General features: G+C 62.4%; 1 protein-coding gene across 1 annotated transcript; it reads left to right on the top strand.

Moving 5' to 3' along the window:
* Positions 1 to 1,309: 1,309 nt before the first annotated feature.
* SAMD10 (sterile alpha motif domain containing 10) lies at positions 1,310 to 9,862 on the top strand (the record flags this gene model as incomplete). Its single annotated transcript, XM_082007352.1, has 5 exons — positions 1,310 to 1,491; positions 3,858 to 4,042; positions 7,932 to 8,100; positions 9,246 to 9,386; positions 9,798 to 9,862. Exons 1-5 carry the CDS (start codon positions 1,422 to 1,424, stop codon positions 9,860 to 9,862), a joined length of 630 nt encoding a protein of 209 aa, XP_081863478.1. The 5' UTR covers positions 1,310 to 1,421.
* Between the last annotated feature and the right edge of the window lie 15,052 nt (positions 9,863 to 24,914).

Genomic DNA, 24,914 nt, shown 5'->3' with positions numbered 1-24,914 from the left:
GACACCCACACGTGTGACGGTGTCAAAGTCACAGCCGGTGTCCGAGGCCGTGCTGGGAAGCAGTGGCAGAGGAGGGAGCTGGGTGCGGGCAGCACGTTGCCTGTCCAGGCGCTGGGCTCCCCTCCCCGTGCCCCTGCCTGCTCCTCCGGCAGCTTGGCAGTGCCCGCAGAAAGTCAGCTCGACGCCCGTTTTCTGGTAGCACTCAGCCCGTGCCCACCCTGAGACCGACCGACCCGGCGATGCTTCCACCGGTGCGTGCTGCCACGTCCTGCCCCGAGGTCCCCGTCCCCGGGAGGTTTCCCGTCCCTCTCTCCCAGACTGCTGCTGCTCCCAGCCTCTCCAGCGCTCACGTTTCACCAGCCATAAAAGTGTCTGGAGAAGGAAAGGCAGGGAGCGGCGGCGTGCCGGGCGCGGGGAGGGAGCGACGTCTGTCCCTGCCGCTGCCGCAGACCCTGTCCCAGCGCCCTGGGCACAGGCGGTGCCCCGGCCCCCGGCCTCCCCCTCCACCCGTCCTTGTGTGGCTGGAGAGCTGCCCAAAATGGATTGGAGAGACCCCGAGAGAAAACGAGCTGGAGGTGACTCCCCAGCCCGTGAGCAGGCGGTGGGGTGCCCCTCGCAAGGGGCTGCCAGGCGAGGCCCCACGGACCGGCTTGTGGGGACCCAGACAGACGGGGGCACAGTGGCCGTTCGGGGACGAGAGCCCAGCTCTCCCCTCGCTGCTGCAGCTGGGGCTCAGCTGACCCGAAGGCTCCTGCAGCCCCGTTTCAAGGTGCCGTTCCCCACACTCGGCACAGCGTTTGCTCACCAACCCGCGCTGCCGGCTGCGGGCACCCCCCTTCTGCCCGCACCCCAAACATGGCCATGACCACAGTGGCTTTGGCCGGGTGCAGGAGCAGACGGTGCTGAGCGCCGCAGCCCCTGCCCGGGAAGGATGCTTATCACCACGCTCCTTCTTTGCTTTTCCTCCTGCATCCCAAACGCCCCAAGCCACCGGTGACCCCGGTGCTGCCACGCACGAGCTTGCCACGGCTCCGCTCAGCCCCAGGGCACTTTGATGCCCTTCGGCTCCAGTGTCCCCCATGGCAACCCCCAGGCTTCCCGTCCATCCCTGTGCCAGCTGGCCCTGCCATGGGATTAGGCGGGAGCATGCGGGGAAAACGCCGAGCAGCTCTCCGGATCAAATGCCCACGGGCCAGCGGGGAGGGGGTGTAGTTCACCCCCCCTCCCGGTGCAAGGCCGGCTGAGGGCTGCCCGGCACCGGAGCTGGGGCAAGCGTGCAGCCACCGTTTACTGGCAGCAGGAGGGAGGCGATCGGGGGAATCAGTCAGGTGTGGACGAGGTATGAGGGGAGGCAGGGACAGAGCCGCGCTCGTGACAGCCGGTGCTGCCGAGCGCTCACGCGCATCCCTCCTCCCGCCGAGATGCAGCAGGGCCGGCCATCCCTCTGCTGCGTCTCCACCATCCGCAGCTCGCAGGGACCACCCGAGCCAGGTGAGGGGGGCTGCAGGGCATGGCCAGGGGGCTGTGGGGCAGGACCAGGGGGCTACAGGGCTGGTGGGTTTGGGGAGAGGTGCTGCATGTGCATCCCCAGCCGGGGGGCACAGCCCCCGGCTCAGCAGAAAAGGAGCAGAGGGAATGGAGGGTGGCTGGGTGCTCGTGGTGTTGCTGTGGCTGCTCCTATGCAGGGCACAGGAAGGAGAGGAGCCCATGTTGGAGGCCATCCCGTGTCCCCGCGTGCTGCCCGGTGCGGGGCTCCTCTGCCCCCATCCTTCCCTGGCTCCGAAACGCTCCCGCGTGCCCTGGCTGAGCACCCCGCTGCCCTCACCCATGTCGAGTGCTGCCGGGCGATGGGAAAGTTGGGACCCAAGGGCTGGGCTGCGGCAGCGAGAGGCTGCGCAGGAGCTGCCGGCGGAGCTGCTGGGGGCTCTGGGCTCCAGGGCGGCAGCTGCCTGCCCCCGACGGGAGCGGTGCCGCCGGCATTCCCGGCCCTGCCTTTCTTCTCGCCTTGTTTTTCCCTTCGCCTTTCCCCCCTCTCCCCATCTGCTCTCGCTCCAGCTCTCTCGCCTCCTTGCTGGGGGAATATAGATGCCCACGTCCTGCTGCTGGTGGCAGATGCTCTATAGCCCCTGTGGCTATCGGTCCCACTGGTGGCCAGAGCCCCATTCCCCCCTGCTCCCTCACCTTTCTGCAGCGGGTCCTGGGGAAGCCCCGGCACAGCCAAAGCCCACAGCTCTGGCACCGGCCCCTCCGGTCCTGCCAGCTCCACATCTGCCCCCAGCGCTGGGGGGTCGCCCAGCACGGCCGTGGCAGGGCCGGGTGCCCGGGGTGCCGGGGGCAGGACAGCCGGGGGCACCTGGGGCACCCTTGGCTGGAGGGAGCACAACCCGCTGCGGTCCCCACCCGCCGGGCCCGGGGTGCCTGAGGCTGTAGAAAGCCGTCAGAGATATCTCCATCACCCGAGACAGGCACAGAGACCACCCCTGCCAGCTCTGCCTGCGCTCCACACCGAGCCTCGCCGCGGATCTCCCTTCAGCTTGTTTTCCACAAAACCCCTCGCTCCCCCAGCCCGTCTCCTGCCTCGGTTTCCCCGCGGCAATGCTTGCCACCACGTGCGTTTAAGAAGCGAGGCGGTGTGATGTGCTCTGGATAACCTGGGGCACACGGACACGTCGACAACCATTTCCTGCTCCATTTTGACTTCTTTTGGCTTCTTATCGGTTGGTCTCCTCTTGCACGTGCTCCTCTTTGTTCGAGAGGCCTCTTTGAAACCCCTTCCCTCTTAAAACCCACCAATTATGAAAATGAGCTGCAGCAGGTTCTCTCCAGCCCTCCCACTATCCCAGGGCGGGTTATCCCCGGAGGTGGACATGGTGGTTCTGGATTAATGGTTGGACTTGATGATCTTAAAGGTCCTTTCCAACCTAGTGATTCTGTGATTCTGTGATTCTGTGTGGGTCACCTTCGGGTGCTGCTCTGCTTTTGGTGGTTTCATGACTTGCCCGGCTCGCGGCGGTGGGAGCGGGTGAGCTGGGGGATGCCCTGGTCTTCGCTCCTGCGGATCAGCGCTGCTTATGTCAAGCCGGCTGGCTTTTATCCGGAGCAGGCGAGCGCGTGAGCCCCTAATACCCGTGCGTCCTCCTCCCACGGCAGCTGGGTCCCCCCAGCCCCCCCCCAAGGGAAAGCTTTGCATCCTCATTGCAACACGAATACCCCCAGCTTATTAAAACACAAGGAGTGAGGGGCAAAAACTACTCGTTGTGGGTAAATGGCTCTTCGCGGGTCGTCATTGACGGGCTGGCGTCCGTCCAGCCACCGCTCGGGTGCGCAGGTTTGTGTGCCTGCGGGGCGGCAGCCGTCCCCGAGCATCCATGGTCTATGCTGGGGGGGACACACACCAACCTGCATCCCCTTCTCCATCGGGCTGTGGGGTTTATCCACTTCCCGCCCCTCGATGGTGGCAGCTTAATGTCAGCCTGGCCCGTGGCAAGCGGCTCTCCCCCTTTGCCCCCTCCCGGCGTCTCGTGACGGGGACGAGCAGGAGGTGAATAACCAAGCGGCGAAGATCCGCGGCGGGTCCGCGTGTCGGCGCGGCAGGCGGGTGTCAAAACAAGCATCGCTCGCGAGGGGGTTGTGTGGGCAAACATCTTGTCGGCGCCTGCCGGTTCCCGGCACCAGCTGGCGGGTTTGTGGGTTTTCCCCCTGGCAATGGGGAGGGAAAGCGGGAGGGGGGAGATTTCGGTGTGGGGAGGGCACGGTTGAGCTCGGCAGCTCCCGAGGGGTAGAAGAGGCGTTTTTGGGTGCCCAAGCATGGGATGGAGGGGCACCCTGGCTATCTCTCACCCCCCTTCCCTCCGCAGCCGCCGCCGCTCACTTCAGCTTCTGCCGCAGCCTCCTGGAGCACACGGTCTCGGACGAAAACCTCAGCTACCGCCTGCAGAGGAACCCGGGCAGCAGCCTCACCTGGCACGATGGCCGGAGCCAGCGGGCCGACGGCGGCCGCACCGTCAAGCTCCTGCGGCAGCCGGGCACCGAGGGCTCGCAGGTACCCACCGGGCTCCTCCGTACCTCCCAGCCCCTGCCCGGGGGCTGCCAAGGGGAACATGGCCCCTCATGTCCCCCCACATCCCATCGATTCCCCACAGGAGTATCTCCTCTTTCTCTGCAGGATCAGAGCCCGTTTTGCTGAAAGCCCTCGTGATTATTGGGCATTTAATTATAGTAATATATATACACAACATATAATTATTATATTATAATAATATATTATTATTATATTATTATTATCATCATCATCAGGCTGGGGGCTGGGGTGGGCTCTGTGCATCACTTCCCCTCCACACCTAGAGCTGGGACTTAATACAATTTTGCTTTAAGTGTGCCAGAACCAAACTCCTTATAAAATCCCTGAGTGCTTGGGTATGTCTCTTAGCCAATTTTGGACCATTGACCTCCTAAAATTCTGAACTTTATTGCATTCATGAGGCTGTGAGCTGAAGGTTTGCAGCCATCTGCCTGCTGCCCTGCCCCTGCGCGGCCGTGGGAAGGAGCATCTTCCCAGCGCGCGGCTCCTGGTGCTTCCAAAGCCCTCTGTAACGCCCTGGGAGTGGTGTTCAGAGGCAGCACATCCAGCTGGTGACCACCGGAAAACAAAACAGGGGAAATCGTGCTGCTCAGCTTCCAGCCTCCAACACGGAGAGGCTTTTCCATCCTGGGGGCCTGGCTGGTTCGGTGCCGGGGGGAGCAGGGTCCCTGCAAGGACGGGTACAGTCCCACTGTCACGGGAGCGGCAGCCCGGCTGCCGTGTCCCCTAGTCCCAGCACCACTGTCCCCATCACCGCTCCGGGCACCCCGGTGGCCCCTTCCCTCTTGCACCTCTGCAAAAAGCACAGGGACAGTGCTGCCTGCGTGGTGCTGCCTGCACAGCGCTGCCTGCACGGGGCCCCACCAGCCAGCTGCGTTCATCATGGCTCTCCCTCGTCTGCCTCTACGTGCCTCCCAGAGGGATTTTGGAGGGAGAAAGGCTTTAATTTTGCTGTAAGCAAGCAAAAACACCCGGGAGAAGGGAAGCGATGTGCTCCCACCACCCCGCTCCCCCCAGCCTCCGAGCCCTCCCGCCTGCTCTCCTCAACACCGGCGCTCGATATTCACGGTTGAGAGTTTATCAGAGAGACAGCGCAACTCAGCCGGCTGGAAAACGAGCCCGTGACTCACTACACCTCCCCTTCCCACCCAGGGAGCGCAGGGACTCGCTCGGGGCCCCGCCGGCGGGGCTTTGCCCGCCGCGGGGGGTGATGCACCCCGAGTTGGCAGCGCGGGGTTTGGGGATGCCGCGATGGGTCCCCGGCGTGGGGCTGCGTCTGATGGGCGAAGCGCTTGCAGACGTGAGCGTGCGCAGGGACGTTGCAGGTTGCTTGTCACCTCTTCCCCCGTGCCTCAGAGGGTTAGCTGGGTAATAGCTGCGGGAAGCTCGCGGGAAGCTCGCGGGAAGCTGGCCGTTATTCCCCCCAGCCCCTCCGCTTTTCATCGCTGCTCGTTAGTGAATCCAGAGCAAATCGCCTCCTCCTCCCCACGGCACGCTCTCCGGCACGCTCAGCCGAGTGTGAAGGAGCTGGCGCAGGCTGGGGCTGCTCCTGGGGGCAAGCGGCTCCCGGGATGTGTCGGGGGGGGGGGGTAGGCAGCTGCTGGGGGTTCCCCCAAAGGTGAGGGTTTCATTGGGAAACCGAACCGTGTGCATTGTCTATCGCAATTTCCATCTGCTTTGGAGATGGACTCCTTGGTTATTAATTTACGGCCTCCCAACTTTGCCTTCTTCCCTCTCCCTGGAGTGTCCCCAGCTGGCTCTGCTTGAGGAAAGGTCCCTTTCCAAACCCGAAAGCTCCTCCGGGCGCAGCAGCAGCTCCTGCCAAGCCAGCTGGGGTCAGCGGGGCGAGCGATGCCCGGCACGGGGCTGGGAGGAGACGTCCCGGACCCCGCTGCCCTCCACTGCCTCCTCTGTGGCATCTCCCAGGGATGTGTCATTAGCTTCAGTAACCGCGGGATGTCTGGAGTCCCTGTCACACTAATTATCTCCGCTCCTCTATTAGGCATGCTTAATTAGCCAATGTTCACACATGGAGGTCGACATTGGCGTACCGCGGTCCAAGCAGTCGACCTTTCCCGTGCCGGTACGTCCCTGCATCGGCTGCTGCTTCTGCTGTTCCCCTGCCGTGTCCGGGACGTGGGCGAGGACCGTGCCGGCAGGGATGCTGGCAATCCGGTCCCCTCCTATTGCAGGCAGCAGGGACCCGTCCTCCATGCCCGCCTGCCTGTGGCCCAGCCCGGGACGGTCCCAGGCTCGGGCGCAGGGAGCTGCTTTGGAGGAGCAATGTTTGCTGGTGCCGCTCGAGGATGAAGTCTCAGCATTGCCGGCAGCGAAGAGCTCAGCAACCTCCCCTGGGTGCTAAAACCAGGGAAAGGTGGATTTCTGCATCCCCCAGCCCCATTTCCCAGACAGCCTTGAGGATCCCCCCGGGGAGAAACGGGCTCGTCCCCCTGCGCTGTCACGGCTCAAGGCATTTGATTTGCTCCGTACGGAGATAAATCTGCAAAGACCTCACGAGGCCGGAGTCGCTGTGACGCAGGCGAGGAAACGGAGCTACCGGGCGGCTCGGGGCGAGAGCGTCCGCTCCAGCAGGCAGCAGGAGGGGGGGATGCCAGCGGATGAGCCCCATCTCCCCGTGGGCACCACTTGTCCCCCTCCATCCCCTCTGCTCTGCAGGCGCCTGCCGGGCGGTGCTGGGGGGAGCAGCCGGCGCTCGGGGCCGGGGCAGTGCGGGCAAGGGGCGAGGGAGCGTGGCGGGGTCCCCGGGAGGTGGAGGGTGGCCAGGGCACGCTGGGGTGCTGAGGGTGGCAACCCCGTCTATCCCGGGTGTCTCCGGGCATGGCAGCGCCCCAGGAATCGTAGAATCACAGAATCATGGAATCATAGAACCACAGAATCTTTGGGTTGGAAGGGACCTTCAAGGCCACCTAGTCCAACCCCCATGAGCAGGGACATCTGCAATGGGAGCAGGGTGCTCAGAGCCCCGTCCAGCCTGACCTGGGATGTTTCCAGGGATGGGGCATCTCCCACCTCTCTGGGCAACCTGGGCCAGGGTTTCACCACCCCCACTGTGAGAAATTTCTCCTTTGTATCTAGCCCAAATCTGCCGTCTTTTAGTTTAAAACCATTCCCCCTTGTCCTATCGCAACAGGCCCTGCTCAAAAGTCTGTCCCCATCTTTCTTGTAAGCCCCTTTAAGCCCTGGCAGCTGCAGTAAGGTCTCCCCGGAGCCTTCCCTGCTCCAGGCTGGACAACCCCAGCTCTCCCAGCCGTTCTTCAGGAAAGTTGTGGGGTCAGAGGTGGCTTTTGATGCGGCTGCAGGACCTCGCCGTGGCTGGTCAGTTCAGGGTTGAAGGAGGCTGAGCAGGAGAGAAAGAGAGAGTTCCTCCTGCTCCCCGGCACCAGCCGGCTGCTGGCTCCATCCCCACCGAGAGCTGCCAGCAAGTGTCTTTCTCCGCCCGGCGAGGGGGGCACCCTGGGGACCCCCGGCACGTCTCCCCAGCCCGTGCGATGCTCCCCTGGGCTGGGAGATGTGTAGGGGAGGGGGACTGGGGCTCCTGCCTGCGCGGGAGGGCTGGGGAGCTCCCGGTGTGGGGTCTGCGGAGGGCAGGACCCCCCGCTCAGCCTCCCGTCCCCGCTCCCCTCGCCCCCCACCAGTCCCTCTGATGCTGCTGTTTCAGGGTGAGCCCGGGGACTCCAGAGGGTGCAGAGCCAAAGCCGGCCGGCGGCGCCGCGGTCCCATGCCACCGGCCCGCGTCTCCCCCGTCCCCGTGGGCTGACCTCCCGGCCACGGCATTTCCTCCTCGCGGGGCCGAATCCTGTTTAACCCTCTCCCCTCCCGCTCCCCGCAGGGCCGTGGCTGCGATCACTATGGCATCTACCACACCAGCCCCACGCTGGGCAGCCTGGCCAAGCCGGTGGTGCTCTGGACCCAGCAGGATGTGTGCAAATGGCTGAAGAAGCACTGCCCGCATAACTATCTCATCTACGTCGAGGCGTTCTCCCACCACGCCATCACAGGTACGGTAGACACCCCCACTTAATCGCCGGTGCTAATGGCCATTAGCGCGTGCTCCTGAGAAATCGCTGTCGGGAGGTTTGTGGTTCGGAAGACAGACATCCCCCCGTTCCTGCCCCCTCACCCTGTGGGGATGCAGCCCCACGGGGTCAGAGCCGCCCCACGGCACCGGGCGCGGGGACGCCCACCCGGGCCGGGTGGGGGGCACCCGCCACTGGGGTGAGCTCCAGACAGGCCGGAGGTTGTTTAAAGCATGGGGGAGATCGTGGTTTATAAGATGGGGAAGAGTCTTCTCCTCGCCTAGAGGAATATAACTAGGATATTTTAAATACCGAAAACTTTTGCAGAAGGGGAAAGACGTCTGACCAGCTGGAGTCCGAGTTGCAAATGTCTTCACCCAGGTCTGAATCCAACTCCCAGCCAAGTCCTTGGAGGACACTTACCTCTAGGACCGGCTCCCCTCTCCTTGCCTCCTGGGGACTCTGGCTTTGGCCGAGCGCTGTCCCGCTCCGGCCGCGACGTGTGCGTGGCCGGGCTGAGCTCTGCCAGGGCCAGGAGAAGGCGGCGGGGAAGGGAGCGCTGGAGCTGCCCGGGGGGATGCAAAGCCTCGCGTAAGAGCTCAGCCAGCCCTTGCGTGGGAAACAAAGGCGGCATTAGCAAACGTAGGCTGGGAAACAAGGACAAAAGCTGGTTGTACGTCCCTCGTCTAATAGCCCCCGGACTGGAGGAGAGTGGCTCGCCGGCGACGTGGCGACAGCACTAATGTGTTTTGATGGGTACCCCCATCCCCCCGGGGTGGCCGGCACGCCCGGGGACCGCGCGCTCAGAAAAACGTCTCCTGATGCGGGAGGTGGAGCGGAGAAATGGAAAGCTGCTGCCTGCAGGGATGGGTTACGTGATCACTGGAGCCAGTACCTGTCCCGAGGCTGGGAACATGGAGCTGCCACCCGGTGCTCCCTGAAAATGGGGCCACCTGCGAGGGTTGTCCGTCCCCATGGGTCCAGGTGGTGAAAGAGCATTTTAGGATTTCTCCCCTTTCCCCCTCCGTGTTCCCGCGTGAAGATGGGCTCCCGTTTGAGTTGTGCTTTGGCGGTGTCCCCGCCATGCCGTGCCACCAGCCGGGCACGCAACAATGCTGTGTTTGCAGGTCGGGCGCTGCTGCGGCTGAACGGGGAGAAGCTGCAGCGCATGGGCATCGCTCACGAGGCGCAGCGGCAGGAGGTCCTGCAGCAGGTCCTGCAGCTCCAGGTGCGCGAGGAGGTCCGAAACCTGCAGCTGCTCAGCCAAGGTAGGGCCGGCAGGAGGCTGAGCGGGGAGAGAGGCTTCGAAGCCCAGCCCCGGGGAAGTTGTGCCCCTCCTGAAGCCGTCCGGACAAGCAGAATGGCTTGCCAAAGCCAGAGGCACCCACTCGCAAACGCTGGTGCAAACGCAGCCCGTGCCATGGCCGGGATGGGCTGTGGGGCACGGGTTGGGGTGCATGGGTTGCGGTGCACCAGGACGGGTTGCGGTGCACGGTGCCGGACTGCGGTGCACGGCACAAAATCCATTAGTGGCATTTTGCATGGAAGGGACAGGATTCTCCGGGGCTGGCAGTGGGTGAGCTGGAGCATGCCACCCTGCAGGCTGTTTATTCCTTCCTCTCCCACCTTGTTCCAGCTTCTTTTGGAAATGTCTCCTAGCTGATCCGTCTGTTTGGCAGATTGTACCGACACTGTGAACCAAGCACCTCTGGGATGGGCTGTGCAGCGCCGATATGAGACCTGAACCGCACGCTTGGAACACGAAGAGACATCTTCCCAGCCGCTCCGGGGCTTCTCTCCTTCTTCTTTCTCTTTCTTTTTTACAAATACATTTCTGTGCAGAGATGGGAGGTTTCCTCCAGCAGACGTGGCTCTTGGCTGGAGGAAAATTAGCAAAACAGCCACTGGGACAGATGAACTTTTGCCCACCAGAGCCTGACGGTTCACAGGAAAAGAGATGGGAAAAAGGAGGCAGCGACAGGCAGGGCTCAGCATCGCGGACAGATCGAGCACTTCCCAGGAGGGTGAAGCCTTATGTGCGACGTCCCAAGCGCCCAGCAGCTTGTGTCCATACCTCGGAGTTTATTTAGGGAGCTTTAGTTTTCCCTTCAGACTGGGCTGTCTTCCAGTGTTCTAGGAGGTGATGTTATCAGTAGCAAATAAGATGACCTGACCAGCCAGAAAAAAAATTAAAAGCGGTGCCAAGTCACCAGCGCCTGGCTCCACTTGGTGACTTAAAAAGGGAGCTGAGTCATCGAAGCTGGAAAATCCGGGAGCAAAGGCAGGGTGGATGTGCCAGGAGGGAGCCGTGGCCTGGAGGAAGCTGTGCCAGGAGCTCGTCCTTCACCCATCCTCGTTTGCAGGCAGACGGGGGAGCCGGTGCAGGGCTGCCGGGTGGGAGCAGCCAGGGATGCTGCCGGATGCTGCTGGGGATTCCTGGGTGCCAGGTCCCCGCCGGCCCCGGCGCCCAGTCCTGCTGCCTGCCGTGCCCTCTGCACTCCCACCAGCGCTTTGCAGAGCTCCGCTCCTCCGGGCGTTTGCAAATGGTCGTCCCGACCTCCTGCCCAGGGGCTGGCGATGGTGCCAGCGAGCCCAGGCGCCGTCCTGATGACCCAGCTCCTCGCTAAGGTGAGGCAGCGTTTCCTGTTACAGCCCCTGTCCGGAGCCAGGGGCGGCTCACGCGGGCAGGTAAGGAACAACGATGCGTAAAACCGAGGATTTGGGGGCAAGGTGGATGCTGTCGCCTCCCCACATTCCCCCTCCGGTGAGGAGGGCAGGGCTGCGGGGCTGGGTCCCAAAATGGCGGCACCCCAAAGCCCCCAGGCCATCGGAGCTGGCAGGGATGCGGCGGCACGTCACCCACCACCCACCGGCTCCTCTGCTGGTAATAAAATAAGAGACTGTTATTTTAACTTGCTGCTCTTCTGACTCTTCCCACGCCTGAACCTGCGCCGTGGGTTCAGTCACTCCAGCCCTTCCCAGGGATGCTCAGGAGACGTCTGCAGCCCTAAATCCCCCAGGACAAGCTCCTCCACGGGGGACTGGGGTCCCACCAGTCGGCCCTGCGGGAACAAGCCTCAGCCTGGGGGGTTGCCAGTATTTAAATCCCATCTCACAGAACCGCCGCGGACATGAGAATTAAGAAGTCGCTCATCTCTGCTGGTGGGTGGCTGGACGGGGGGATTTGGGGTCGTAGTTACCGTTCCAGTGCAGGTAATGGCTCGTGGCAAAGCGAAGGTCTCCAAAGCTCATCTGTGAGCGGCGTTGCCCTGGCTAACGAGCCGTGCTAAGCGGGATGGGAGAGCGCGGGGCTGCGGCAGCCCGGCGTCATCCCTGACCCATCGTGCTGATGCTGCTCCTGAGTGAAGGAGCTGGGAGAATTCCACAGGGCTGCCATCAAAGAGGAGCTGGAAATGGATTGTTTGCCCACAGCTAGCAAAAACTGTGATTGCACCCGAAGGTTTTTTGTCTCCCTCCTGAAATCCCCAAGGAAAGCTGTCCCCAGAGCGCTCCAGGTGGTCTTCAGGTGTTGGTGGGGCTGGAGGAGATGCAACGCCCCAGGGATTTGCCTCCAGGATTTTGGAGGGCAGGAACCCCCCAGGGCTCGGACCCCCAAGCGCCGACTGAGGCTAGACGGGGGTTTCAAGCCAGCGCCTGGCTCGGGGCTCGGGGCAGGATGTGGCGGAGCGCCGGCGGGATGCGGGATGCACGGAGCATCCTCGGGCTGCGGCCGCGGTGGCCGCGCTGGGTCCCCGGAGGGGGTTTGTACAAGGCCCAGGTGATGGAAAGGTCTCAGAAACAAAATCTAGTTCTCAAACTGTTTTGGTTTGGATAACGGATTCACCAGATGGTACTCAGATCTGAGCAGGTGAATTCTCCCTCCTGCACCAGCGTGATTTCCACGACACCAGCATTGCCAAAGGAGCTCATAACTCGCATCTGCCACCCGCAGAGGAGGGCTTTGGTGCTGGGCTGAAGGGAAAGACTCCAAATTCCTCAAGTCTGAATTCCCTCCAAAGTTCCAAAATCCAAATTTCCAAAATCCAAATATCCTCTAGCTCAGAGAAAGGCATCGCCTGGTCTGTGCCTGCAACGGAGCGACCTGGACCGCGGCGACCGCACTCTCCCCTCCTGGACTTTGCCAGCAGGTAACTCCCGTTTGGGCTTTGCTGTGGTGGGGGCAGAGGGTCAGTTGCGACCCTCAGGCTCCATCTGCAGGGAATCAGATTCGGGGCTTCGCTGTGAGCAGCCCCTGGCCCTCCATGGACACAGAAATCAGCATTTCCTCCTCTGCCCATACTGACCTTTTAAAAAATGCAGCAAAATTGGCCCTTCTTACCTCGCTAGAACCTCAGAAGCGATAAAGCTGGGGGAATTTATTGAATTTTAAGAAAAGGTAAGAAAACAACCAGGAAAAACACCCATCTCCTCTGCAGCAGCGGCGTGCTCAGCCGTGGGCTCTGATGGAGCCACGCAGCCGTCCCAGCCGGTGCAGGATCCGGCTTTGCTCCTTGTTACCCCCTTACGTGGGGAGCAGAGCCTCGTGCAGGATGCGGCCCCGTCCCCTCCTGATGCAGCCACATCGGAAACCTTCAGTCCTGGATGGAACAGAGCTCAACAAAGCCCAAGCGAGACAGCCTGCGGCCAAGAGCTGGGCTGATTCCCCGCTCCGTGGGTTTAGCTAGCGGCGGGTGCCGGTGAAGGGGGGAGCGGGAGCTGTGGCGGGGGCACACGGGGCGGTGGGTGCCCGGGGAGCTGGCAGCATCCCCCAGCGCAGACGGCGGCCGCCGGGTGAGGCGCATCGTTAGAGGGAGATGCTGAGCTTCTCTCCAGAGCTTCGGAGCCGCACGAAGGAGAAATGGCTTCTCCAGGCGCCGGCTCCGGGCTGTGCTCACGCGGCAAGCTGGCGGCGGTTTTGCTTGAAATGCTGCTGGGGAGCGGTGCAAAGGCAGGGTCCCCCCCAGGTCCTGCCCCAAAGCCCGCTGCCCCTCGCTGGGCTCCCGAGGCTGTGCGCAGCCGTGGGCCGTGCCCACCCACGCCGGGCTGCGCTCCGGCTCTCTCCAGCTCCTCGTCCGCACAGAAGAAAGCAGAAAGCCCACCAGCGCGCCCGGCTGGAGCCCGAAGCGCAGCACTGTTGGGGTGTCCCTCTGAGACCCACCCGGGCTCGCTGAGACCTGGCAGGAGCCGGGCAAAGCGGTGTTCATGGGGCAGGCAGGACGATGCCCTAGTGGGGTCTGTACCGGCTGCGCCTTCGTCCTGGCGAGGATGGTGGCGGTGAGAGCGGAGCATCCTCCCAGGCTGGCTCTGGACCACCGCTCCGGCTCTGGACCACCGCTCCGGCTCTGGACCAGTGTCCGGTGCCGTCATCTGAGGGGCAGTGGGGACGCATCCGGAGCAGCCCGGAGCATGGCTTTGCCTTCAGTGGCTCTGGGCACGCAGCAAAATCCGTCTGCATGGCGGCACCGAGGCAGCACCGTCCTCCCCACGGGCTCCTGAGCGAGCGGCTGGGCCGGTGGGTGCTGCACCGGACCCCCGGGTGCTGGAGGGAGATGGATGCTCGGGCTCCCCTCCGGACCGAGGGGCAGCTCGGTCCCTCCTCAGCTTTTGCCGAGCGAGAAAAATACCTTATTATTTGCCTAGCACTTATCAGCCGGTGGTATTTCAGGCATTGCCCGAAAACAAACAGCGCCAGACAATGAATCGGGCGCAGATTCATGCAATATTAAAACCAGACAACAATTAAAGTGAACAGAAAACACCAGCAAGCATGAATCAATCCCATGCTACAGGCAGGAGGATGCAGGCAGCGGCACCGGGGCGGCGGGGCGGGCAGCGGCAGCTATCAGAGAGCATGTGGCTTTGCCACCTCTGATTAACTTTTTCTGCTCGTGGTGATTTTTTGCAATAAGCAGGGCAATGCACTGCTGGCATCAGAAATAATGGCCAACATCTTCTTTTCTTATAAAGGAAAAATCCAGCAATCCCTTGCCAGCAGTAGAGGCAGTTTGCAGATTCTAGAGAGGTTTTCAATCAGGGGGAAAAAAAAAAAGCCAACACAGTTGCACATAGAAAACGCATGGCTAATTTTGTCCAAGTAATTACTGAGCTGGGCTTGATGATACAGATACCTCCAGCTCTGAAACGCCGCTGATTGCGTCTCTGATTCAGGAAACGATCCCGGACCGCCCAGCATGGGAATTGACGCTCGGCTGTGAACTCAGCCTGCGATTCCCCGGGCTGCGGGGGCTTCCAGGGCACGACTGCCGAGCCCCGAGGGGCGGCAGCGCCCGCCGCGGGCTCTGCTGAACCGAGGCCAGTTTGGGTCTCCGCACCAGTTCCCAGCAGAGCACCCGCGCGGTGTGATTAGGAGTCTGTCCTCCCATCGGGTGTCCGCGGGGATTACAAGCCGCCTCGGATCGTCACCTTTTTGGTGCTCTCGGGCAGCTCCTTATGAAGTTCCTTGCGCTGGAGCCCCGAATGCGTGGCAGCAGGGGAGCGACCAGCAGCCGTCCCGGTCACCGGTGGCACGTGCCACGTGTCGGGCCCACACAAGCCCCGGGGAAGGAGGGCAGGGCACGGGGGGGGGGGGCACCGCAGCCTGGTGGGGCTGCACCATCTCGGGGAGGCGTGAGCTGGGGGCGACGCCGGCGCGTGGCGGGGGCACAGCGAAACGGCTGCGCCAGCGATGCTCCGGCAGCCGTATCCCGGCGCTGGCAAACCTCCGGCTGCCTTATCCCAGAGTCCTGGTCCCCATCCCGGCCGCCTGGGGCCAGAGGACAAGACGGGGCTTGGGGACACGCAGGGTCTCGCGGCGATCGCGGCAGAAGCCTTCTGCCCCAGCACGTCCTCGCTGCACGTCCGGCGCTAATCAATCTTGATTCATTGCTAATGAACTTGAGAACGGTGTTGGGATGGATCAGGTGCCACTCAGGGTGAGATGGATAATATAATTACGATTTCCTCAAAGGTCCCGTCTTTCTTACCTTGTTAATTAAGCTGATGCGGGGCCTTCCTTGCAGAATGCATGATGAGAGGCTGCCAGAGATGGAGCTGGCTATTAGCGGGAGGTGATGCTGAGGGGAAACGCTGGGGATATTTTGGCAGCTCTTTGGGGGTTTGGTTCCCCCAGAGCAGCCGACAGCTGATCTCTGCTGAGAAATCCCCTCACCCTTCGCACCACGGATGCCTTTGGACCGTGCAGGGCAGAGCACACAGGCGGACGGGCTCATCCCTGCCCGGGACCAGCTGAGCACCGCGGCAGAGCTCACGGCTTCCGAGAGCGCTGGCCGCGGCGCGGGGAGCAGGGCGTCGCTTGCAGCAAGCTGTGAGCAGCCCCGTGGCCTGGAGGAGCGGCTCTCGCGCGGCGCCGGAGCCTGCGGTGTGGGGAGGAGGGGATGCTGCTCCGCTCCCGATGGCCCAGGCGCGGTTTCACTTGCACTCTGGGGGTGACTTATGACAATGAATTAATGGCCTCTTAATAAGGGTGACAGTTCCCTTAATTAGAAACTATCGGAGCAGGGATAATTGCTTCATTTCATTTTGTTCCCCTATATTACTCCCTTCGTTTTCGGGTCCTCATTCTCAGCTCCCGATGCCCGCCGGGAGCCCTGCGTCCCCAGAGCCAGAAACGCTCCCAGGTCCAGCGGGCGCGATGCGGAGCCGGGAAGGATGGAGCGGGGTGGGTGCAGGTACGGCTGCAGAGCCGCCGCTCTCGCCGGGGCAGTGCCGCGCTTGCAGCAACGCCGGGCGCCGGCAGCACCCAGGCAGGCTTGGAGCAGGTCCCCGGCCGTTCACGCCGGGCTCGGCAACACGCGGGACAGCCCGGCGTGGGGCCGGGAGTCTGGCAGGGCTGGAGGAAGGGGGAACGGGGAGCTCCAGGCTGGGAACTCCCAAGCGATGACCCAGAGGAGGGCAGGCAGCGCGGGCAGCGAGCGGCAGGAGCGGGGCAGCAACTGCTTGAAACTCAGCCCGGGGCAGGCAGCAGGGCTGAGAGAAATAATTTGTCCTGAAATTAATATCATTCGGCTCAGCCAGCGCTGTTCCCAGCCTGGATGCACGAGTGGCTTTGCTGTGCGAGCAAGCCCTGCAGAAACTTGTTGAAGTATTTGCAGTGTTTCACTTGGGCCTTTTTTGGAAGGGAAAGCTTCAGGCTTGGTTTCGACACAACATTTCCAGGCTGCGTGTTTGCACGGGCCATTGGCGGGAGGGCTCCAGTAAAAAGCTTCAGACCCCCAAACCGAGACGAGCCGCTTTGCTTCCCATCAGAGGGTGGGGGACTTCCCATCAAACCAGGGGCACTCGGGGGTTTTGCAGCCATGCAGCTTCGTCACCGACCTGCAGTCCCCAAGTCCTGTCCCGTGGCCCCACATCTCGCCGCTGCCCTCCGTGGGGCTGTGGGTGCCCCGGGGACCCGACCCCCCTGGCTCGGGGCTGTCTCCCTGGGGGAGATGCCCCCCACGCCGATACAACCCTGTAAATAATAAATAGCAGCCTCAGGGCTGCTGGGAGCTTCGTTTCTCTCTGCCGGCAGGAGCGTTTCCTCCGTTAACCTTCCCTCTTTGCGCTGCAGCCATTTTGCTTTCTCGCCATATCTGGTATTAAATCTGTTAGGATTTTCTCTCGCTCTTCCCCCCCCCCCTTTTGCTTATATTTGCTGAGTGCATTCAAGCACAGGGAGGGGAAAAAAAAATTAATAAAAAAAGCCATCAGCATAATTCATGGTTCACACAGTCATCGCGGGCTCCGGTTTCCAATCAGAGGCCCAGGCTGCGGAGCCAGCGCGTCGGGGAGGAGGGCTGCGGCTGGCCCGGATGCTGCTTCACAAACCAGCAGCGATTCTCTCTTTGTTCTGGGATCGCTCTGCTTCGGCCAAAACAGCCACCACACAGCCCGTCCTGCGGATGCGGGAGCGAGGAGCCGGTCCAAGGGGCTTTGTTCCCCCCTCTCTGGGGATAATAGGGGATGGAGCAGCCGCTGAGCGGGTTTGCAGGCTCCGGACCCGGCTGCGATCTGGGGATAAAGCCCTGGAAGTGCCGGGTCCCCCACCCCGGACCCGGGCATCACGGTCGCGCCCTTTCCCTCGCCTGTCTCTGAGCCTGGTGCGTAAGGCTCAGCAGACACGCGCCGAAGTCTGGGCTCCCAGTCCCTCCCAGTCCCATGCACTGAGCATCCCACGGCCCCGCCGGCAGAGATGCTGGTGCTGGCCCTGCACAGCCCCATGCACACAGCGGTTAGCAAGAGCTTTTGAGACATCTCCAGAGCCAGCGGCGCGTGGAGGAGGCTCTGCAAACCCAGCATCCATTTTATATATTCTAATAAGTGTCAACGGCGTGAAAGGTGCTGCCGCAGCCAGTCAGGTTAATACATGTTTTAAAGTTACTCGCCATGTAAGTGCCCGATCAGCCAGCCCCGATCTGGGCGAGAGGCACGGTCCTGGATTCAGGGATGAACAACCCACAGTCCAAAATGTTCTCAACATCCCCGGGAGGATTTGCAGCCAGAAAATGGGATTTTTTCCTGCCGTTCCTGTTAGAAGGTTTTTTGCTCATTTCTAGTGTTTTTAACTCTTGTCCAGGTGTCTTTACAAGCCAGAGTCCACCCTCGCTGGGGGAACCCGAGACCAACGCTGGGTCATGGGTGGGGGTCACTGCGCTGGCTGCACCCCCACGGACACAGGGGCAGCTCTGGGGAGACCCAGGGCAGCTTTGGGGAGACCTTCTGCTGGGCACCAGCAGGAAAGGTTGGGGAAGCGATGTGGGGAGCGAACGTAGGATGACGGCACCTCGCTGCGCACGCAGCCTGGCCGGGGACTGCCCCGACGGCAGCGGTGGGTGCTTCAAGAGGGCCGGGGTCCTCGGGGGGATGTGGACCACGGTCTGTGCCTCCCTGGGGGCAGTGGGGCCGTGGGGATCTGGCCCCTCGGTGACACTCGGCTGTCCTCGCTGAGCGAGAGGACGGAAGGCACACGTGTGCTTGGCCAGGTGACGCCCCACTGGGTCGCCCCATTTCAGCCCTGCCCATCGCGGGGGGACGAGGCTGGGGTTGCCAGCCCTGGCAAAGGCTGCCTGGAATACACCTGAATTTTCCCTGCCCCCTGAAGAAGGCAGAGCCCTGCCTGCACCACTGCCTGCAGCCCCTGCCCTCCGCTCAGCCTGACGCGGGAACACGGCACAGCCAACGTGAAGGAGCAGCCGCACAAGATGGAACATCCTCCGTGGGAAGCCCGGTACGATGGTCTGCACACCAAGATTTACCTGATCCTGGCTATACAATTGCTTTTTTCCCCCTCTCCTCTTCCTGGGGTCCATATCAATTTAATTTACATGCTCAGCAGCTTGGACTGCTTCACCCCCCGCTGCCAAGCACCTTCTCAGGTATTTACGGCCGCAGTGTGTGCCGGGCTGTCTCTCCTCTGCCTCCTCCTGCCTTGCACGGTGGGAACACTGGGAACGGTGGGAACGCTGGGAACGGTGGGAACGCTGACCCAGGGGCCAGAGCACCTGGAATCACCACCCGGCAGGCGCGGCCACGTCCCCGCTATGGCATTGTGCTGGTCTGCGAGGATGAGCTCTCGTCCACGACCCACCTCTGCGACGAAGACGTGATGCAAGGGGAGGCGCGGTGGTTTCCCGTGAGCATGTGGAGAAAGGCAGCACCGCTGCCCCCACCGCTCTTCCTCCTCCTCCTCCTCCTGCCCTTCCCAGCACAGCTCTTCCACACCGGTACAACCCTGCACGTGGAACAAAGCGCTCCTCAGCATCTGTTCTACATTTGCTGCTCTTTTCAAGTCCGTTCCTTGGCCCCGTCCCCTCCACTCAGCGGGACCTGAAAATAGCAACCGCTGTTGCCTTTATATTGCATTACTTCAGGGTTTCTGTACCTCAACCAGCCCGCGGCCGGCCGCTCTCCAAGCCTCCATAACCCCCCAGCATCTCCCTCTCACCCTCACTCCGCTCCTGGAGATGCAAAATTCTGCTTTGCGGTGCAGAAAATGAGCGCGGTGGCACTTCCGCGCACACGTGTGCGTGCACGCGCGTGTGCCGGGGGGGGCTGCCGGGGTGCTGCAGGCACGAGCCACTGGGCACCGTTTGCAGCCTTACAGCGAGGAGATTTTGAAGGTGACGAAGATGCTGCCCGGTCCCAGCGGGCACGTGAAGCTGCCTGACAGCCCTAACAGGCAGCTGCCTTCCTGCCTGCTGCAGGTTAACAGCTCTCCTGGCACGCAGCTCGCTGGCTGGGAAGCAAAGCTGCCTCAGCTATGCCTCATTTTATACAAAGAGGGTGGGCTGCGCCTGTCCCTCCCACCCTGATCGCCCTCCGCTCCACCGATAATAATACCTAGCAATTACACAAAGCTTTCCCTGCTCTCTGCAGACATTAATTAAGTTCTTTCCCCGCAATGGAGACAAAGAGGGGAACCGCAGGGAAACTCCCAACCTGGGTTTGCGGGGGAGAGTTCACTTCAATTTTGCGTGACCGGGCCACAGGGCCTGCCAATTCCCAGCGGCACCGCACGAGCCACGTGCCGACGACGGTCACTCTGGGTTTTGCTCTCACATAGCAAAATCTGTCTGTTTTTCCTTAATTTCTGGGCTGCCGCGGCCACACGAGTGGCGGTGCCGGATGCCAGCGCGGCTGTGCACTCCCGGTGCTGGTAACCAAGGCTGGCTCTGCCCTGCGGCACGTTCCCGGGTGCCACCGGCTCGGCAGAGGTGACACCCTGAGCCCGGGAGCCGGGAAAACCTGACCGTCCCGCCGGCACCGCGCCAGCCTCGCACCCAGCCTCGTCCCCAGGAGCCAGGGTGGCTTCACAAGGGGGCACGGAGCCTCCTTCCAGCTGCCTGCACCCCCGGGTTAGAGGGGGGATGGACGGGCAGGGCGCCCTGCCTGCATTCTGGAGAGCGGGACGAAGGGCAGGGCACCCTGGCGCGCAGCATAATAGGCACGACACCCTGCCTGCACCCTGGAGGGTGTGACAACAGGCACGACACCCTGCCTGCACACTGGAGGGTGTGACAACAGGCAGGACACCCTGCCCGTGCCCTCCTGGACAGGATAACAGGCAGGACACGCTGCCCGCACCCCGGACAGGCAGCGCAGCCCTGCCAGCCCCCTGGCGGGGCGGGGGGGAGCAGGCGGCAGGGCTGCCGGCCCTGCCCGGCCCTGCCCGCACCGGGGGCCGGGCCGCCCTGCCCGCACCTGCCCGGGCCGGGTCAAGCCGGGCCAGGCCGGGGGGCGCTGCCCGGTCCCGCCCTCCCGGGGCGGCGCCCCCGCCCGCGCTCCCGCCGGCCCCGGCCCCGTCGGCGGAGCCACGCGAGATCCGCGCCGCGCGGGGCCGGCGCGGGCCGGCTGCGGCGGGGCGCGGGGCGCGGGGCGGGCCGGGCCGGGCGGGGCGGGCCGGGGAGCGCGCATGAGCCGCGGCGGCGGGCGGGCGGGAGCGCGGCAGCGGAGCGCGGCGCCGCCGCGGGTGTGGGCGCGCCGGGGAGCCCCGCACGGCGGCCCGCAGCCGGGGGCGGCGGGCGGCACCGCCTCGCCGGCCGGGGGGCGCCCAACCCTGCGCGCCCCACACCGCGGCCCGCCGCCGCCGAGGTAAGCACCGAGCTGCGGCCCGGCCCGGCACCCCCGGCCCGCCGCGGCGGGGACCCCCCGCGCCCCGCTCCGCTCCGCCCGCCGCCGCCGCGTCGCCATTTTGCCGCTCGCTCTTCCCCCTCCCGGCGGCACGGCCGGGCCGGGCCCTCCTCGCTGGGCCCTGGCCATCTCCCGGGGACGGGTTGGCCGGGCCCGGGAGAGGCGGCAGGCCGCGGGGCGGCCCGGCCGGCTGGCAGGCGGCGAGGCCGGCCCCGCTCGGGCCCGGGGAGGTGACAGGCCCGGGGCGGCCCTGCCTGCACGGTGACGGGCGGCTGGCAGCGAGGTGGGGCAGAGGAGGGGACGGGGACGGGGGGGGGGATGGCACAGCCAGGCCCGGGGAGGTGACAGCAGGACCGGGCGGGGCAGAGGTGTCCCTGTGCCCCCGGGGATGCCCGGGACAGGGGGACACGCCAGTCCCCACCTCGGCACGGCCAGGTCTCATTGTCTGCCAGGCGTGTGCGTGTGCTTTTCCCCTTCGCTTTTGTGCCTGGGGACGGGCGAGGAGGGGGACTCACTAACGTGCTTCAAACAGAAAACTTTGCAGCATCCAAAAGCCTCGCCTGTACCTGGAGAGAGCGGCTCGGCAGGAGCACCGCGGCCTCACGCCGCGGGGCGAGTTGTTCCCTCCAGGAGAGCCTTGCCGCGGGCAGCCATCAGCTGCTGGGCATGGCTGGGCAACGGCGAGGAGCTGCACTATGCTCTTCCGGAGCTGCCCGGTCCCCGGCTGTACCCGGGGAGGCATGGGCTTGCGGGGCTTCACCTGCCACCGGGTTCCCTCTCGGGGAGCCTCTGGCAAGGGCAATTCCACTCCCTCCCAGGGAAGCTTCCTGCCGCTTCCTCGTCTTTATTCCCAGGAAGTTTCTCCCAGTGCATGGCTGCAGCTCCAGTTTGGCCTTGGGTTCGCAGGAGGGAGTGCAGACCCTCCGATGGCGGCAGAGACTGGCAGCGCCCTTTGGCATCCATCATCCACGTTGGCCTCGTTGCATCTCTGCCTGCACCCTGCCTGGCACGCCGCTTGTGCCAGGGCGCCGAGGGCAGGGGAGGGCAGCTCGCTTGTCTTTTTGGCGTTGCTTACATCTAGAGCCATTGGTAAATTATTAATGATAAGTGGAGTGGATCGACGGATGGCCAGGCCAGCCAGCACGTGGCGTGGTGCGTCTGTAGCAATGGCACCGGGGCGGGAGTCCCAGCAGGAGAATTTGTGGTCAGGACCCACAGGTGACATTTCCTCTTTGTAGCCGTAAGGATGTCTGGGCACCAAGAGGGTCGCAGCCATCCCTGGCTGTGTGCCTGCTCCTGGGCACCCCAGCCAAGGTCACGAACGGGCATTTATGCTTGCAATTATTTCCCCATTTCCAGATTGTGCCCAATTTCCAGGCAGTGCCCGACCCGCAGAGCCTGACAGGAGCCCTATCATGGAGGGAGAGAGCCTGCTGGGGCGATGAGTGGCTGGGACATTGCTGACCCTTGTCAAGCCTGGCAGAGGAGTGTGAGGCTGTGCCGGCCGGGCAGGGCTGCCAGTGGCTCGGGAGCGGTGCCTTTGGCGTGGTGGGCTCCCAGGCTTTGCTCCCCCAGCTGCCAGCTTCCTCCTCACCCCTGCTCCTGGAACCGCTGATTCGGCCTCCCCTCATCCCACACTGGGTCCTATCTTGACATGAGCTTTTTTTTTCCTGGAGCTGGAGTGGGACACTTTGAAAATGCTGCCATGAACTTCTAAAAAGTTACCATCAGCAAAGATACTGCCAGCCCCAACCTTCCCATGCCACATCCTAGCCCCGCTCGCAGGCAGGACATGCCGGTATCTTCTCCCGTTTTCACCAAGAGCAAAATGAAACCATGGAAGGGTGCAAGCTGTTGCCCAGTTTCAGTGTGTGTTACTCAAAAATGAGTGAGAAGTTTGGACATTACAAAAAAAACCAACAGCGGGCTGATTTCTGCTCTCTGGCTCTGGGGCAATTCCTCTGGGATCCCTGGGGTTGTATCGATGGCCAGGCAGCAGAGTTTGGCTCTCATTAAGTGGTTTATGGGATTTTTAGTTTTCATTTAGCCAAAAAATAAGAAGGGGAAAAAAATTCAAAGAAGTATTTGGTGTGGAAAACCAAAAGACGTTCAAAACCTTCTAGGCTGGCCAGAAGGGATCCCTTTGCGGGGACAGATGGGTTAGGGGGAACGAGAAGCGTTTGGGAGCGGGGCTGAGCTGGGCGCCTTGAACCTGGTGGTTTCAGAAGGGATGCTGAGCGCCAGCCCCGGCTCCCGTGGTTTGGCGTGTACTGCCGTGGGGTGCTCAGCAAGCAGGAGGTGGGCAGCATGGTGCTCGGTGGGGTCTGCCCTGTGCGTTGCCCTTCATGTGTCATCCTCGAGCTGCCCAGCAAGGCAGAGATGGAGGTTTTGTGGTCTGTCACCCATCCGACGGCAGCCCTGCCTGCCTGTGCCGAGTGTCTCGCTGCTTGGGGTGTGAGCGTGCTGGTGGGTGCCGTTCGGTATGGGGGGCCCGGCGCTGCCCCTCCCTCCTCTCTCCCCCTGGGTTGTCCGCCTGGCCCACAGGGCGAAGCCACGGCACGGTTGTGTTTCAGCACTAGCCTAGAATGGATAAAGGTGTCAGCTGTGTGGGTTTTCCCTTGGCTTTCACCCCGTTGTAAAGCACGGAGGAGATCTTATCGTCTTCAGGTTTCAGTTCGCTGGTCTTTTGTGAGGGTTTTTTTCTTTTTTCTTTGAGTAACGTGACTGAGGATCGCTCAGAGGAGCAGAGGTGCCAGGAGGCAGCACAGGAAGGAAAATGACTGGCATGTTCATCCCCGGAGGATTGGGGACAGTAGCAGTGCTCACGCGGGTGAGAGTGGAGCCGTGATTTGGGAAGGGGCTGCAGGCACCCCTCTCTGTGCCAGCTCTGGAGACCAGCCATCCCTGGGAAGGAGCCACTGGCAGTCAGGCTGTAGCTCCTGCCCGGGTCTCCCACCAAAAGAGCCCAAATTAACTGAATAAATTATTCCTGTGTTCAGCACCAAATGCCAGAGAACATGTTGCCAAGGCTGGAATTTCTCACTTGATCCAACTAACCCTTGTGTCCGTGCAAACAGCCACATATGTGTCACCAGCTGAGCACGTGCTGGAAGCTTTTGCCCTGGTCTTCTCGGAGCATCTGGGGCTGCACGTGGTGCACAGTGCCCGTTCCCATGCGGAGAGTCCCCAGGGGCACCGCAGAAAGGACTGTTGGACCCTCATGTCCCACATGCTGATGGCATGGTTGGAGACCTGGGCGTACGGGAGATGCTCCCCTGGCCTCCGCCGTCCCTCTGGGTACGAGGACAGGCGAGATGAGTGTGGATGCTCAGGGCGTCAACTCTGTTGAGTTAAACAATGCAAATGCAATCTCGGGGAGGAACTGGGGGTGATGAGTCAAATCCGTGTTTTAAAAAAACCTGTGTGTGGGGGAGAGGAGTGTTGAGCCAAGGTGAAGAAGGCACCAGTTGGCACTTCCCTTAGACATGCTGCCGGTGCCTGGCTGAGCATCAGCATCACGTCCCAACTGAGGTCTCAAGGCCGCAGTGGTCCAGGGAATCATCTCCCAAGGGCTTGATGCTCTCGTTCTGGAGGCTTGGAGGACTCCTTTCCGCTGGGGCTGTACGGCGGCATCTCCCGACGTAGCCCCCGTCCTCCGATGTGTCTTTGCTTGTGCTGTTGGGAGGGGAGGAAAGTTCCTGAAACCAACCGTGGGCAGAGCCAGCCACGCCGTGGGCTTCGTCCTGGCACCACCAAAGTGGAGGGGTATCCTGCTGCCTGCTTCCGTTGGGAGTGAGATTGGGCCTTCTGTGATAATTCCTGATGTTCATAATTTATAGAGAAGCAAAATTGAATTATTAATACGGAAAATTCAGATAACATTAACAATTCTCAGTTTATAACAGTTTCCCATTAATAAGGAAAATTGGAAATTTATCACTACATCTGTTCATTAAAATTCACTATTTTCTTTTTCTTTTGGTGTTTTAAATGAAAGCAGAGAAATAAACGAAGAGGAAAAGCCATTTATTCGCTACTTCTCTGGGCAAAGTCAGCCAATAATTTTTAATAAAGTCTTTGCCATTATACATGGAGGGGAAACCAGCCTGTAATGAAAGCAGCTTCTCGGACATGGCTGTGGCGTTGCTCGGCCGTAGAACAAATAACTC

The sequence above is a fragment of the Phaethon aethereus genome (assembly GCF_964289735.1).
Source record: "Phaethon aethereus genome assembly, chromosome: 16".
Taxonomy (NCBI): Eukaryota; Metazoa; Chordata; class Aves; order Phaethontiformes; family Phaethontidae; genus Phaethon; species Phaethon aethereus.
Note: the sequence above shows the minus strand (reverse complement) of the source record. Positions and strands in the feature narration are given on the sequence as shown.